Raw genomic sequence first — 13,051 nt, forward strand, 5'->3', positions numbered from 1 at the left:
ATTTGCATTCCCTATTTGTGAATACTGTACCTTGACCGATAAAATCAACAATCAGAATTGTTCAATCACTCATCAAATAAATGAACGATTCATCATGAATATATTACTTAGTATCTACGCCTTCAATTTGTTCTATACATTTGAAAGACTAAATGATCTTCGATTGAAATGATCTTTTGTAAAGGATTATCTTCAAACGAAAACTAAGAAATTGAACAATTTTGATTATAAAATTTTTACAATCAAAATATGTCATTCGCAAAGAGGAAATGAGCTCATGCTCATCCCAAAAAAAGTATGCAAGTATTTATCCAATAAAATATAGAACACTACAGACGTATAGCCAAAAGTGAACCGACTAAAACTTGTCAATCAATTTTGTGGCCTAAGTTTTAGCTAATTCAGATTTGTTAGTAATTTTTAATGAAGGGTTGAACTTCTATAAATAGGTCCATTATTGCAAGTATGATGCACTAAACTTTAGTTGCTTGAAAAATATACTCATCAAAACTCTCTGTGTGCATGGCAAACCCCAAGCCAAGTATTTGCTTGAAGCTCCTTGTCGACACAAAGCGTCAACGAGTTCTCTTTGCTGAAGCTGGCAAAGACTTTGTGGACTTTCTCTTCACACTCCTGTCTTTGCCCATTGGCACTGTCATCGGGCTCCTTTCCAAAGATGGCATGGTTGGCTCGTTAGGCAAACTTTACGGCAGTGTCAAGAGCCTAAGCAGCATATACATGCAACCTTACTTTAACAAGGAATCCCTCCTGAAACCTAAGGCAACAGCAGCGATTGGTGTTGGTGCCGATGTCCTTCATATGCTGATGATAGACGACTCCACTGCTGAAAAGTCATTCTATTATTGTGATTGTCTTAGTCGCCGCCAGCAATTTTACTACAACGGATCCAGTGGAAATCCAACCGTTGTAACGGACAACCCTAAAGCCATTTGTCCACACTGCATTTCAAGCATAAATACCAAGGCGACTTTTGTCCATGGATCCGCTGCTGAAAGAGGAACGTCCAGCGAGGGAGGGTATGTGAAAGGTGTTGTCACGTATATGATTATGGATGACCTGGAAGTGCAGCCTATGTCTACCATTTCAAGCATAACCATGCTTAACAGGTTCAACGTCAGGGATGTCGGTGCCCTTGAAGAGAAGGTGGTCCATCTTACCATGGAAGAGGTCTGAAAAGTACCTAATTACATCTGTTTTTTATTCCTCTCTCAATTTTGTGAGTCCATATTTTTCCGTCGATCTAATGTGTGATCTGATTCTTGTACGTAGGGTCTCAAATTGCTGAGGGCATCGTTGCACTCAAACTTGGTCCTGACCACCGTGTTCCTTGGTACGAAGGAAGCGTGAACACCTCAACTTTATTTGCATTTCAACTGCAAGTATTGTGGAATGGACAGTCTGAATCTTCTAGGAGGTGTTTGTTTCTGAATGGAATGGACAGTCTGAGTCTTTGACTCGAATAGTCACTAGGTCCCTCGTTACATTTGAGAAGCAAGAAACTTTAGCATTTTGCTAGGTAGGTACACTGGGAGATAGTCGAACTCCATATCACTTTGGAGCAAAACAAGGATCTGACCACTTGGCCAACAACTCTTAAATTACGAACCTAATATGAATACATGGTTTATTCGAAATTCAAGCTCAAATAGTCTAACACGAAATCATATTTGAACTAGATTTGTTTAATAATTTACTTTATACGATTAACGTCCAACTTTAGTTAAACTTAATACTAACAATTTTCTCGAACTTGAAGCTTTTTCCCGTACAAGAAGACAACTACAAGTCTTCAGCTAGACTATAAGGCAAGAGTGAGTCTTCCATTATTGTCCTTTGGAAAAAGAAAAGTAGTCGAATCAGCGTCCAAGCTGATGCAGTCTTGCTCGTACACACACCACCACTAAATAGTTACACTACAAGAAAAATGAGCATTGCACACAATAAATTATCTGTGCCCTTTGAGGCCAAAAAGCACTGACAATTGTGCTCATAGACCAATAGCAACAGTGCAGCTACTATCTCTATGTCTGTGCCCTCTATGGGCGTCACCATTTCTAAAAGGGCACAATAGGGGTGTTTGTGCCAGAGAGGCCAGCACAAATAATGGCCCATTTGTGCCCCGTTCTGACAACTTTTCAAATCAGCTTTTCCAGCTATGTTGGCACTTATATTGTAATTGTGCCAACATGAATTAATTAATAAAAAAAAATCAAAATTGAATCTAAATTGAGGAAATGCAAAAATTTAAATTTTCACGAAATGAAGAATGCCTACAACCATGAAACCAACTTTCACTTTATGAATCTCACAAACATATATTGTTGTGTTACATATTTTCTCTCTAATACCCAAAGAAGAAAAAAAAACTTGAAAGCAAACATTTTTGGATAGATGCATCTTCCCAGCAGGCCTTGCACCTCATCAAATCTTTGCTGCTCCATAAACGAATTAATCAGATGACATGCAGTATATGGACTCTCACAGAAGTCATGAATAACAAATGCAAAGAAAAAGAAAAACCACACACTTTACAGGAGCAAAGAAAATGAAGGGATAAAGAAGGTAAGAAGGGAATACCTTTGTGGGAGGACTCTTATTTGCTTCAAGGGTCTTTCCACCACTTGCTTTAAGATGATTCTTATATAACAACTCCACCCTCCAGAACAACCAACAATGGATGAGGAAAGTATACAAATATTCCTCATCAAAAATAAGTCCACCCTCCATAACAACTGACTCTACATTACTACATTGTTCAGACTCATCACACTCTGCATAAGATTACATGGCTAATTGCTCAAGGTTCAGATTTGGTGCAGAAATATTATCATCTTCATTTTGATTCTAGTATTCAAACACAAAGACCAGGGTACATTTTGTAACAAACCATAGAAATTGACCAAATGGAATTAATGCTATTAACAGCGACCATGGCCAAAAACTGTTGAAGACCGACATAATCTCTAGCTTGATGCCAGTGAGAAAAGACTCACTCAGCTAACATAGACTACTATATTCATCAGAAGCCAACACAAATATAGTCAATTCAAAACACAATCAGTCCAAAATTATACCTAAACAGAGTTAATTAAAATCAATACCTACAAGTTCCAGATCTGCCATCTCAAAGATTCAAATTCCTCACTTCGGGTTGTAAAAGCAATTTTTGGGTTGGAGATAATACATTCAGCTCATGGTCACCTGACTCACCTGAATCATAGAAATATATAAGTATGTATATTATTTATGGTCAAAGTGAGTTGCTTAGTTTAATCACATACCTGGTAAATATTTGTTTAAGTTAGCATAGACAGTATAACGATATTACATTTTCCATGATGAAACTTGTACTAACATGATTAAACATTAGCACCTTAAGAACTTCACATTTGAATACATTTTTTTGTATTTCACTTCTGATTTCATCTCTACCTAGATCCAATTACTAAATCCTCTTCTTTCAATGCTACCACACCATAAAAGAAAAGTCAAAAAACGAATAAATAATTATTGGGGGAGGGGTGGAATCAAGACAACTCCTAATAAATCAATAAAAAAAAACTTACGCTTTTCCAAAAATTGAAGATCCAAAATCCTAAAATTCTAAGCAACATGGCTCCGTAAATATAATAATAGATATGAAATTCTTCCATACAAATAAAGAATACGAACCGGCAATGGGGGCGTGACAAGGCCAGGGCCTTTGAGGTTGCAGAGACAGAGTGAACAAGGCTCTAAACTGCTCCAATATGAGTTGGATCGGGTCGACCAAACCAGTCACCGAGAAACCTCACAGTATGAAATAACCAAAAATCCATCATATTCATATCCAAAATTGCATGCAACGGGCAAGTATGAAAAAAAAATGTAAAATAATTTCAAAACTCAAATCCATAAGCAACAAGGCGAGATACAAAATATACATGTCAGATCTCATAAGATATAAACTCGAAATGAAAAAACACGAACTCAAATATGATGCATGGGTGGTGTTGGTGTTTTTCAAAGAAAAAAAAAACAAAGGAAAAACCCAGATATGAGAGGAGTGAGAGAGAGAGAGAGAGAGAGGTATAGAGAGACCCTAATCCAAAATCCCTAATTCAGAGACCGTTTTCAAAAGCTCTGATTCATAACCCATATTCAAAATCACTAACCAGATTCAAAATAAAACAATATCCATGAACTTTGGTTGAGTTTATTGCATGATATTCTTACCTTGTGGAGTGAGGAGGAGTGAGGACTAAGACTGAGAGCTCGATTCGGGCAAGGTGGTGTGGACTGTGGGTGGAATCGCGATTCAGGGGACGAATTCACGAAGTGAAGACTGAGGATTAAGGATTAATATATATGTGTGAGACCAAAGTAATCCATTTGGTAAAGAGAGAAACGGATGGAAGAGAGAAGTGGGTGTGGGTGGGTTAAGGAGGGGAGAGAGAGTCTGTGGTGGGTGGGTTAAGGGAAGGAGGGAGACAGAGAGAGAGAGAGAGAGAGAGAGAGAGAATGGGGTGTGGATTGGTTAAGGGTGTCGGTGGATTAAAGAGAGGGAGAGAAAGTAAGGTGTGAGTCATAAGTCTTAGAAAAAAATAATAAAAAAAAATTAATTGTGTCTTTTGAAGTAATATAATAAATATATTTGAATCCATTGTTTTGAAAAAGTTGAGAGAGAAAATTATTTGTGCCAACTTTGTAGAGAATGAGCACATTAGTTGGTGCCCTTATAGAAGAGGAAACAAATACAATTTTTTGTGTGTAAAATTTGTTCTATACCCACAAAATAAATATTTGTGCCCTTAATTTTGTATCCAAAGCCCTTTTTTTTTGTAGTGTTACCACATGTTTTTCACTCTCTTATTTTACACAAGTTTGAAAAGAAAAGTAAACACAATTTAATAATGCAAAGTGTTTGCTTCTCATACTTATCCACACAAATTTTTACTCATCACACTCACTTATTGTTAATATTTATTATTTAATTTTTTATAATTCATTCAATTTGACGATAAAAATTAAAAGAATGCGTAAAAAGTAAAAAATGATAGAATATCGACAACAAAGTGGAACAAATGAGTGTGATCTAACATCCAATTTTTGTGATTTAGAGCATTTTCAATGCAAAATTGATCCCGTTTAAAGTTTTTATTTTCATTTTTTGTGAAAGAGCCCAATGAAGTTTGAACCCACCAAAACAATATTTTTTACTACCAACGTTTTTACACTGTTTTCATACCCACAATACTTGTATGGTTTGTCAAACTATCAATTATTTTATTTTACAGTTGATTAGTCTTAAAACATAATAAAAACAGTTTAAAAGAAAATACGCAACGACTCCAAACTAGTCCTTTCGGAGCAATTTATATGGCTGATGATCCACATTTGGTGACAAGTGATAAATCAATGGCCAAGAAGATGTACATGCGTGGGAGCTACCACCGCTATGCTGCTGATGACCCTAGGGCCGTTTGGCCACAGTGCAAATATACTATATCTATCGAGGTGCCTTGTGCTGCTCAAGCTACCGCCGAAGGGTCAGCTGGTGGCGGGGAAGGGTACGGTAAAGATGTTGCAACTTACATGATGCTGGACAATTAAAGTAAAACGAAGGAGATGATAGATGAGAACTCTTACTCTGACGATTGTAGGATCCCTAAGCGGGATTGTTTGGAAGTGAAGGCATTAATGTCTACAATATTATGTTTTGCTATGCTTAACAATTTGTTTTCGTTGCCTTTCGTTTTCTTCTTGTTTGGTTCCTTATTGAATACCCCTTCGTACAAATATGCTGCTAAATATGAGAATGAATGACTCGGTAATTGTTAAGATATTTACGATTGCATTCAATTTGTATAATTTGATCATAGTTTTTGGGACATTAATATAAGGAGAAAATAGGTTCTCATCCCTCATTTTTCAACTCCGTTGATCAAAACCTTATTCATTTTCAATTTTTGATCAAAGTCCCTTGGTTTTAATAAACATCATTAATTATTTCAATACTAAAATATTTTACATATCAAAATAATTAAATTTTATTAATAAATATATTCATTTAGTGTTAGAAACGTTACATTTGACACACACACACACACACTTATGGGTAAATTTTGTATCATATATTTTTATGTTTAGTTTGTACCCATTTTAATTTGCAGCCCTTTCTTCAAATTGTACAAATTTTCTTTTCAGTTTTAGTTTGTACCCATATATTAATTTCTTTTTATGTCCATATTTTTCAAACCTTTATTTTTACACATTTTTTCAACCTTTTTTTTTTGTACCAATAATTTATTGATAATGTACCTATTTTTCTTTAAAGATGTTCCACCTTGTTATATGTAAAATATACCAAATTTTTTTTTGTAAGTACCATGTTTTTTATGTAAAATGTACCTATTTTTTAATGTAAGATGTATTTATTTTTTTAATCTAAAATGTACCCATTGTTTTATTATATAAAATGTACCCATTGTTTTGTATATAATATGTACTAATTTTTTCATCTAAAACGTACCACCTTTTTTGTATAAAATGTACCAACTTTTTGTATGTAAATAGTATCATATAAAAATTACCAATTTTTTGTATTTAAAATGTCATTAATATAAGTAATGACAAATAATGTGTTTTATTTAAATATAATTTATCTTAATGACAAATCATGTCATTAATATAAATTATACTTTTTTTATATAAGTATAATTTATTTTTTGAATATTTTCAACCCAACAAATCATGAATTTTATTTAATATCTCATTAATATAAGTAACTACAAATATCAAATTTAATTTAAAATTATAATAACCTACATAGAAATGTATTATTGTATTAATTTCAGGGATCCCAATCAAAAACTAAAAACTAACAAGATTTCAATCAAAGAACGTTGATAAATAAGGATCGCATCCAAAGTGACCCTTAATATAATTAAGGAGCTCATTCAGATTTGAATGATTTTTAGGAGATATGATATGGAAGACTTAAACGATAAATGAATCGGATCATTGATATACATTATGAAGTGAGCCCTACAAAATCTTGTGTCAAAAGTTTTGTAAAAATGTGTTGTCATACATCGGCACTCCATAATTAAATTGTACAATACTCAAAAATGATAATCACAGTACAACCCTACAAACACTGGGCTCATGCGACGTCCTAAAAAAATCAAAGTTGTATGATATGGACCCAAATGGAGGCCCAATAGCCTCCAATAGCCATATAGCAAGACCCAAACATAAAAGCCCAATAGCGAATAATGGCTTTTGGAGTAAATAAATGAAAGTAACTATATAAACAGATGAGATTCGTCTTCTCCACTAGAAAACCCTACACCTCGGCCGCAGCTGCTGCTCTTCGTCTACAGGTACTTCTTCCAAACTCCCTCCTTTTACCGCCATCTGTGAAATCTAGAGCAGGTTTCTAACCAGATACCTCCATTGACGAAGCTTAAACGAGTTCGATTTGTACTTAAAGACTCTGGGATTTCGCATAATTTTTTGGTTAATTATATTTCTAGATTTTGTCTCGTTTGTTTTGAGTTTTTTTTTTTTTTTTTTCTTGTTTCTGTTCGTATTGGTTAAATTTGTTCTTATTTTTTGTTTCTACGAAATGTTTATTAGGTAGGATTGTTTCCCGCAGAGCTTGGAGCAATGGCCCCCGCTAAAGGTACCTCCTTTCTCATACAACCTATACATACATATATATATATATATTGTATAATACCAAGAAATTGGAAAAAAAATTGAATTACTGGGTTTTAATTGCTGTGTTTGTGTAGTCGATTGCATTGTGAAAAATGGTTATTGGAAAAAATGAATTGATGGGTTTTAATTGCTGTATTTGATGTAGTCGATTACTTTGACAAAATAGGTTTTTGGGGAAAACGTATTGTTTGGTTTAACGTATTTGATTCATGTGATTACTGATTGCGAAACTCATTTTTGGATGCCACTAATACTCATTTCACTGCTTTTCTAGTTTGTCTGGTTTAACTTTGGTAGCTAATACACTAGTGTGTATGTTTGTTTTCGATGCGTGTTTAAGTAGAGTGAGGTTCGCGAACCTGCGTCATAGTTAGACGACGTGTTATTTTCCATGTTATGAATTTTCATTTTGATCTGAGGTACTATCATACATAATGTGTGGTGTTGTCTTGTGGAACTCGCGGAATATGATTTATCCGTTTATGTGTTAATTTTTATTGCTGACAAGAATGGCGTAAGATTAATTGAATTTTTGCTTTTTTAAATCGTAGTTAAATGACATGTTAGTTTCCATGATTATGCTATTTAACCTCAATTGTTATTCGTTTGCCTCTTGCAGTTGCAAGCACGAAGAAAAGTGATCCCAAGGCCCAAGCCTTGAAGACTGCCAAGGCTGTGAAATCAGGCCCTGCTTTTAAGAAGAAGGCCAAGAAGATCAGGACATCCGTCACATTCCACAGGCCAAGGACATTGAAGAAGGAAAGGAACCCCAAGTATCCCCGCATCAGTGCAACACCAAGGAACAAATTGGACCATTACCAAATTCTCAAGTATCCATTGACCACTGAGTCTGCAATGAAAAAGATTGAGGACAATAACACCCTTGTTTTCATTGTTGACATCCGAGCGGACAAGAAGAAGATCAAGGATGCAGTGAAGAAGATGTACGACATTCAGACCAAGAAAGTGAACACCTTGATCAGGTAGAATGGTAGATGTTATGGATTTATACTCGTTTTTGTGTGCGTATCTTTGTAATCAATGTTTCTGTTTGCGTATCAGTGTTATAGTAAGTTCATAAACAAATTTTCTTGCTGGAACCAACAAGTTTACATTCCTTAGGTTAATTGAGGATTTCGTGAAGCTTTATCTAACGTATGACCTGTGTTATGCAGGCCTGATGGAACGAAGAAGGCTTACGTCAGGTTGACACCGGACTATGATGCGTTGGATGTTGCCAACAAGATCGGGATCATTTAAGTTCAAGCTGTATCATCTTTTTATTTGGTTCCAAGCGATTCCATTGTGGCTATGACAGTTTTGTTAGTAGTTGCACTGTATCAGTACTCCAGCATTAGTTTGGTTTTCTTTAATTTGTACTGGGAGCTATATTTGCTTTTTATGGCAATGCGATGCGTTTAAAATTTAGTTTTTACAATGTGCCATTGGTACAATACAGCCTTTTACCGTATGCTTTATTTGCTCTTTGGTTTCGCAACCTCGAACTTGGGAGTCATTTAGGCCATCTCCAATCGAAGTTTGGTTAGAGGTCTCGTTTTAGTCATCTGGCCCTTCTAGATATTAATATTTTAATGAACAGTAAATGGTCATATTTCTTACCATTTTCAACCGAGGATCAAAGGACCATAGGGCTTGTTTTAGCCATGTCATAAAAAATCATCTCCAACCGAGGTCCAAAAGGTCAAACATAATTTATTATTTAAATTTAAAAAACTATAATAACTTAAATTTAAAAATTACAATTTAAATTTAAAAACTACAATTATATTAAAATAGGTTAAACAAATACAACTACATCCCAACGTAGCTTTGAACAAATCATCTCTGGGCCTATAATTAAATATTATTTAAAATGTTGGCCCAAAAATAAAAAATTCAAATATAACAGCTAGCTAACGTCACGTTAACGTCAGTTAGCCGTTGCATTCAAATTTCTGGCTGGCTGGCTGGGTTAGACTAGTCGGTTGGCCCTTTTTTGTCCAATGGGGCCCACAAGCCCTTTGGCCTAGCCCTCGGTTGAAGATGATTTTTGGGCCATGTTCAGCCTTCTGCCCATCTGGACCCTTCGGTTGAAGATGGCCTTAGCTCTCGAGACTTGACGCGGCGGGATTTAACAAGGAAAATCGAACACATTTACCTCCTTAGAAAACAACTAGCAAGTCGTAGAGCAGAAGGAAAATAGTGAGAAAACTCAAGTTTATTCAATAATAGTAAAAAATATTACTAACTTACGACCAAAATGACTTATTTATAATGTAACTTAATCGTAGGAATCCAAATAAGAAAGGAAGTAAACAAATATCAAAATTGCAAAAATAATAAAATCCTGTTTATTTAAATTAAACGTTAGAATTCGGCCAAATTCTGACCGGGCTTGTTAATAACAAGTCTTGGGCCAAATTTTGAGTGAGCTTGTTATATAACAAGTCTTGTAGATCTCGTAGTTCTCTTTGAATTCATATATTAAGGACTCAAAATTAACATGTCAAACCAAAGTTGTGTTAAGCTAGACAACACGAAAAGTCCACAACATTTACTTTTGGGATATTGCATCAACAAATAATCGATTAACCTTTGAATTTCCAATTCTCCAATCACTTTTCCTTATTAAAAGTCGCTTCCTCATTTTAATTTTGTTGCATGTAAATCAACCCAATTTTTTTCCTACATAAGCGGATTTCTTTCTTGATCAATAGCAGGAGTGACTCAAATTTGGAACGCTTTCAACATTGGAAAGAATGGTAGCACTAGACGAATTGCTGGTTGGTACATTAACAGATATTTCATATCTGAATGAATATATTTCTTCAGAAGAAAAAATGATCTTTCCACTCTCCTACACTCTCAAAGTACAAAATTAAAGGAAAATTTGATTTTGGCCTCATATCAGTATATAGTTTGCAAACTGCAACCCAACGTGAGCCGTTCCTCAATCAAATTGTTAATCGAAGACTTTGAAAAGCTTGAAGGAATCGACGATGGTGTGTAACTTGTCTTTCATCTTTTCCCACCTCCTCTCGTTAGCCCCCGTCGTCAACGTGTAGAAGTTGCCTGCATTGCAAGGCAAGTCATAACCAGAAAGACAAAATACTGATACCTGCTATCGAGCTATGAAGTAAACTAAGAAGCATTACACAGGTTTCGTTTCCTTACCATTGCCGATAGCTACTGTACTGAGAGCATGGCGAGTGTAGTTTGGAGCCTTAGCAAGGAACTCAAATGTGTAATATGTTTTCCCATCGATGTCGTGCTGCACCATAGATACAAAAGCAACAAATCAACATAAAGCACATATCACAGCAGATTCAATTCCATATAAGGTAGCTAGTGCATCTGCATTGCTGTTTTATGCAACAACGATGGATGAACTTCAGCAGCTTTATCACAAAGAATGCCTTACGATCATACTGAATGCTTAGGTAGAACGTTGAATCATTGATTTGCAGTTTTGTCGTAGTTTAACATATGTATTATCAGTAAACTACTGAAAGCACGGAGAAGTTGAACCGAGTACCTAAATGCTAGACACACCAAAAAATCACATGGAACAAACCTCTACTGCCTCAATCAGCTTTGTTTTCTGGGTAGGAGGAGCCAGAACCTTCTTGATCAAAGTTTCAGCCACCTGCTGCGGTGGCCCGAATTCTTTGATATCTTGCTTGACCGTTGGGAACAGTGTCACACTCGCAGTCTCCAATGGCTCAATGACATCCTTGAATACCTTGTCTTGACCTTCGATGGTTACTTCCTGTGCACTCCCCAGACGAAAGAACCATCAAAAAATTGGCCACAACAACAAAGGGTCATGCACACAGTCCCGACACTGATGAAACGCAGAAAACTCTCACCTGCCATCCAAAAGGGTAGACAAATTCGTATCCATCTTTCTTGTCGGTGACAGGAATAAATCCCTTTTTATTTTCTGCAGCAACTGAGCCATATCAAAGGTGTTCTTTTAGGATATCAGTCAAAATTAATCAGCAACTCACTTAACATAATTGGCATTGTTGCCACTTAAAAACTGTCTAGAATTCAACAACATTTAGAAAGCGTAGTACTACAAAGCTAAACTTAAAAGGAAAAGCACTGAACAATCGACATTGTTATAATTCCTTACATGATACAGAATGTTGGTTGGTTAGAAGAACCCAAGAAGCAACTGTTCCTGCAGCTAACACTTGGCGTCTCCCGGATCTATCTGCCAAAGATAAACACCAAATTAGATGGAAAATGAAAAGGAAACATGATGGAGCGGTACAACGTCCCACTACTAAGCAACATTACTAATCACAGATTGTCATTGTCAGTGACTAGCATCTTACCACCTACTAACACAACATGCCGGAAGTTTTGTCACGAAAGGTCTCCGTTTCATTAGGGATGAAACCATTTATTATTATTGTAATTTAGTTTGGCAATTTTTCGACGTGGGATTCATGTATAAAGTGCTAAAAATCTCTCTTTTCTAGTTTCTACTATGACCTCAATTGGGTTTTTTTATTTTTATGAAAAAGACCGAAAATTGATGGCTGGTTACAAATTTACGAAAGGGCAGTAAAACGTAACAATGCGGATTGAATTCCACAAATAAAAGTGGAAAGCAAGAAAGGACCTTGAGAAGGAGAGCATGTAGAAGTTGCTGAAGCCTGCTCTGCTCTTACGGAAAAAGAATTACTTTTTCTACAGCAATGGAATGTGCTTTGCCTGTGTAGCTGATTGCCACAAACCCAACAGTTACCCAGGTGAAAAAAAAAAGGAAGTAAATTCAAACAAGGCATTGAATTTCAGAGAGTTACAGCAGAAAAAGGGGGAGAGAGAGAGTGTGTGTACCTTGGTGAAGGAGTTAAGGACAGGGGTCCTGTGGAGGGAGGGTGAGTTCTGCAGGGTCGCCATTGTTGGTGGTTTTGTTGAATGTGAGTGAAGCAGGAAGAAAAAGGGACTCGTGCGTGTGTGGAGTCTTGTGGCGATCACCTTATCTATTTCCTTCGATTTTTTGGACGACTTATCCGTTATACTTGTTATAGGACACACCTTGCATTGGTTAGGCATTTTCTTGCCACGTCAAAAAGAGGAAGAAAATCCTTATTGGTCGAAAAACTTAAGTATGACAGTTTAATCATATGCACTAGTTAAGACTCTCACCAATAAAATTTTGTGTTCATTGGTGATTATACCTATATGAAGTTGAACGATACTCAAATATAATGAGCTCAGTTTTTTTGTGAGGAGTCTAATCAAGTACGTTGCGAGACTGACCTACTCAAGTTTTACTTATTTGTTTGAGAGGGAAAAGTTAAGTAGGGCA

General features: G+C 35.8%; 3 protein-coding genes and 1 long non-coding RNA gene across 7 annotated transcripts; 2 read left to right on the plus strand and 2 right to left on the minus strand.

Moving 5' to 3' along the window:
* The first annotated feature begins 465 nt into the window (after positions 1-465).
* LOC103930007 lies at positions 466-1,655 on the plus strand. Its single transcript, XM_009339286.2, has 2 exons — positions 466-1,188; positions 1,291-1,655. The coding sequence occupies exons 1-2, from the start codon at positions 523-525 to the stop codon at positions 1,366-1,368; spliced, it is 744 nt and encodes a 247-aa protein (XP_009337561.2). The 5' UTR covers positions 466-522; the 3' UTR covers positions 1,369-1,655.
* A 645-nt stretch (positions 1,656-2,300) lies between these two features.
* Positions 2,301-4,520, minus strand: LOC125480147. Of its 4 annotated transcripts, XR_007260550.1 has the most exons (5): positions 4,237-4,515; positions 3,694-3,810; positions 3,123-3,231; positions 2,599-2,792; positions 2,301-2,453 (listed from the first exon to the last, which is right to left on the minus strand). It is a non-coding gene; the product is annotated as an uncharacterized LOC125480147 (long non-coding RNA). The 4 variants fall into 4 exon arrangements; XR_007260551.1 differs by having other exon boundaries at positions 2,599-2,865; positions 3,694-4,520; XR_007260552.1 differs by having other exon boundaries at positions 2,301-2,448; positions 3,694-4,517.
* A 2,762-nt stretch (positions 4,521-7,282) lies between these two features.
* On the plus strand, positions 7,283-9,153 carry LOC103930008 (60S ribosomal protein L23a). Its single transcript, XM_009339288.3, has 4 exons — positions 7,283-7,385; positions 7,642-7,687; positions 8,345-8,708; positions 8,901-9,153. The coding sequence occupies exons 1-4, from the start codon at positions 7,320-7,322 to the stop codon at positions 8,983-8,985; spliced, it is 561 nt and encodes a 186-aa protein (XP_009337563.2). The 5' UTR covers positions 7,283-7,319; the 3' UTR covers positions 8,986-9,153.
* A 1,322-nt stretch (positions 9,154-10,475) lies between these two features.
* On the minus strand, positions 10,476-12,733 carry LOC103930010 (psbP-like protein 1, chloroplastic). Its single transcript, XM_009339291.3, has 7 exons — positions 12,577-12,733; positions 12,359-12,458; positions 11,864-11,944; positions 11,595-11,677; positions 11,300-11,494; positions 10,900-10,996; positions 10,476-10,797 (listed from the first exon to the last, which is right to left on the minus strand). The coding sequence occupies exons 1-7, from the start codon at positions 12,637-12,639 to the stop codon at positions 10,688-10,690; spliced, it is 729 nt and encodes a 242-aa protein (XP_009337566.1). The 5' UTR covers positions 12,640-12,733; the 3' UTR covers positions 10,476-10,687.
* Positions 12,734-13,051: the final 318 nt, after the last annotated feature.

This window comes from the organism of the source record quoted next, unplaced genomic scaffold (genome assembly GCF_019419815.1).
Source record: "Pyrus x bretschneideri cultivar Hongxiangsu unplaced genomic scaffold, Pyrus_bretschneideri_v1 Contig32, whole genome shotgun sequence".
Taxonomy (NCBI): Eukaryota; Viridiplantae; Streptophyta; class Magnoliopsida; order Rosales; family Rosaceae; genus Pyrus; species Pyrus x bretschneideri.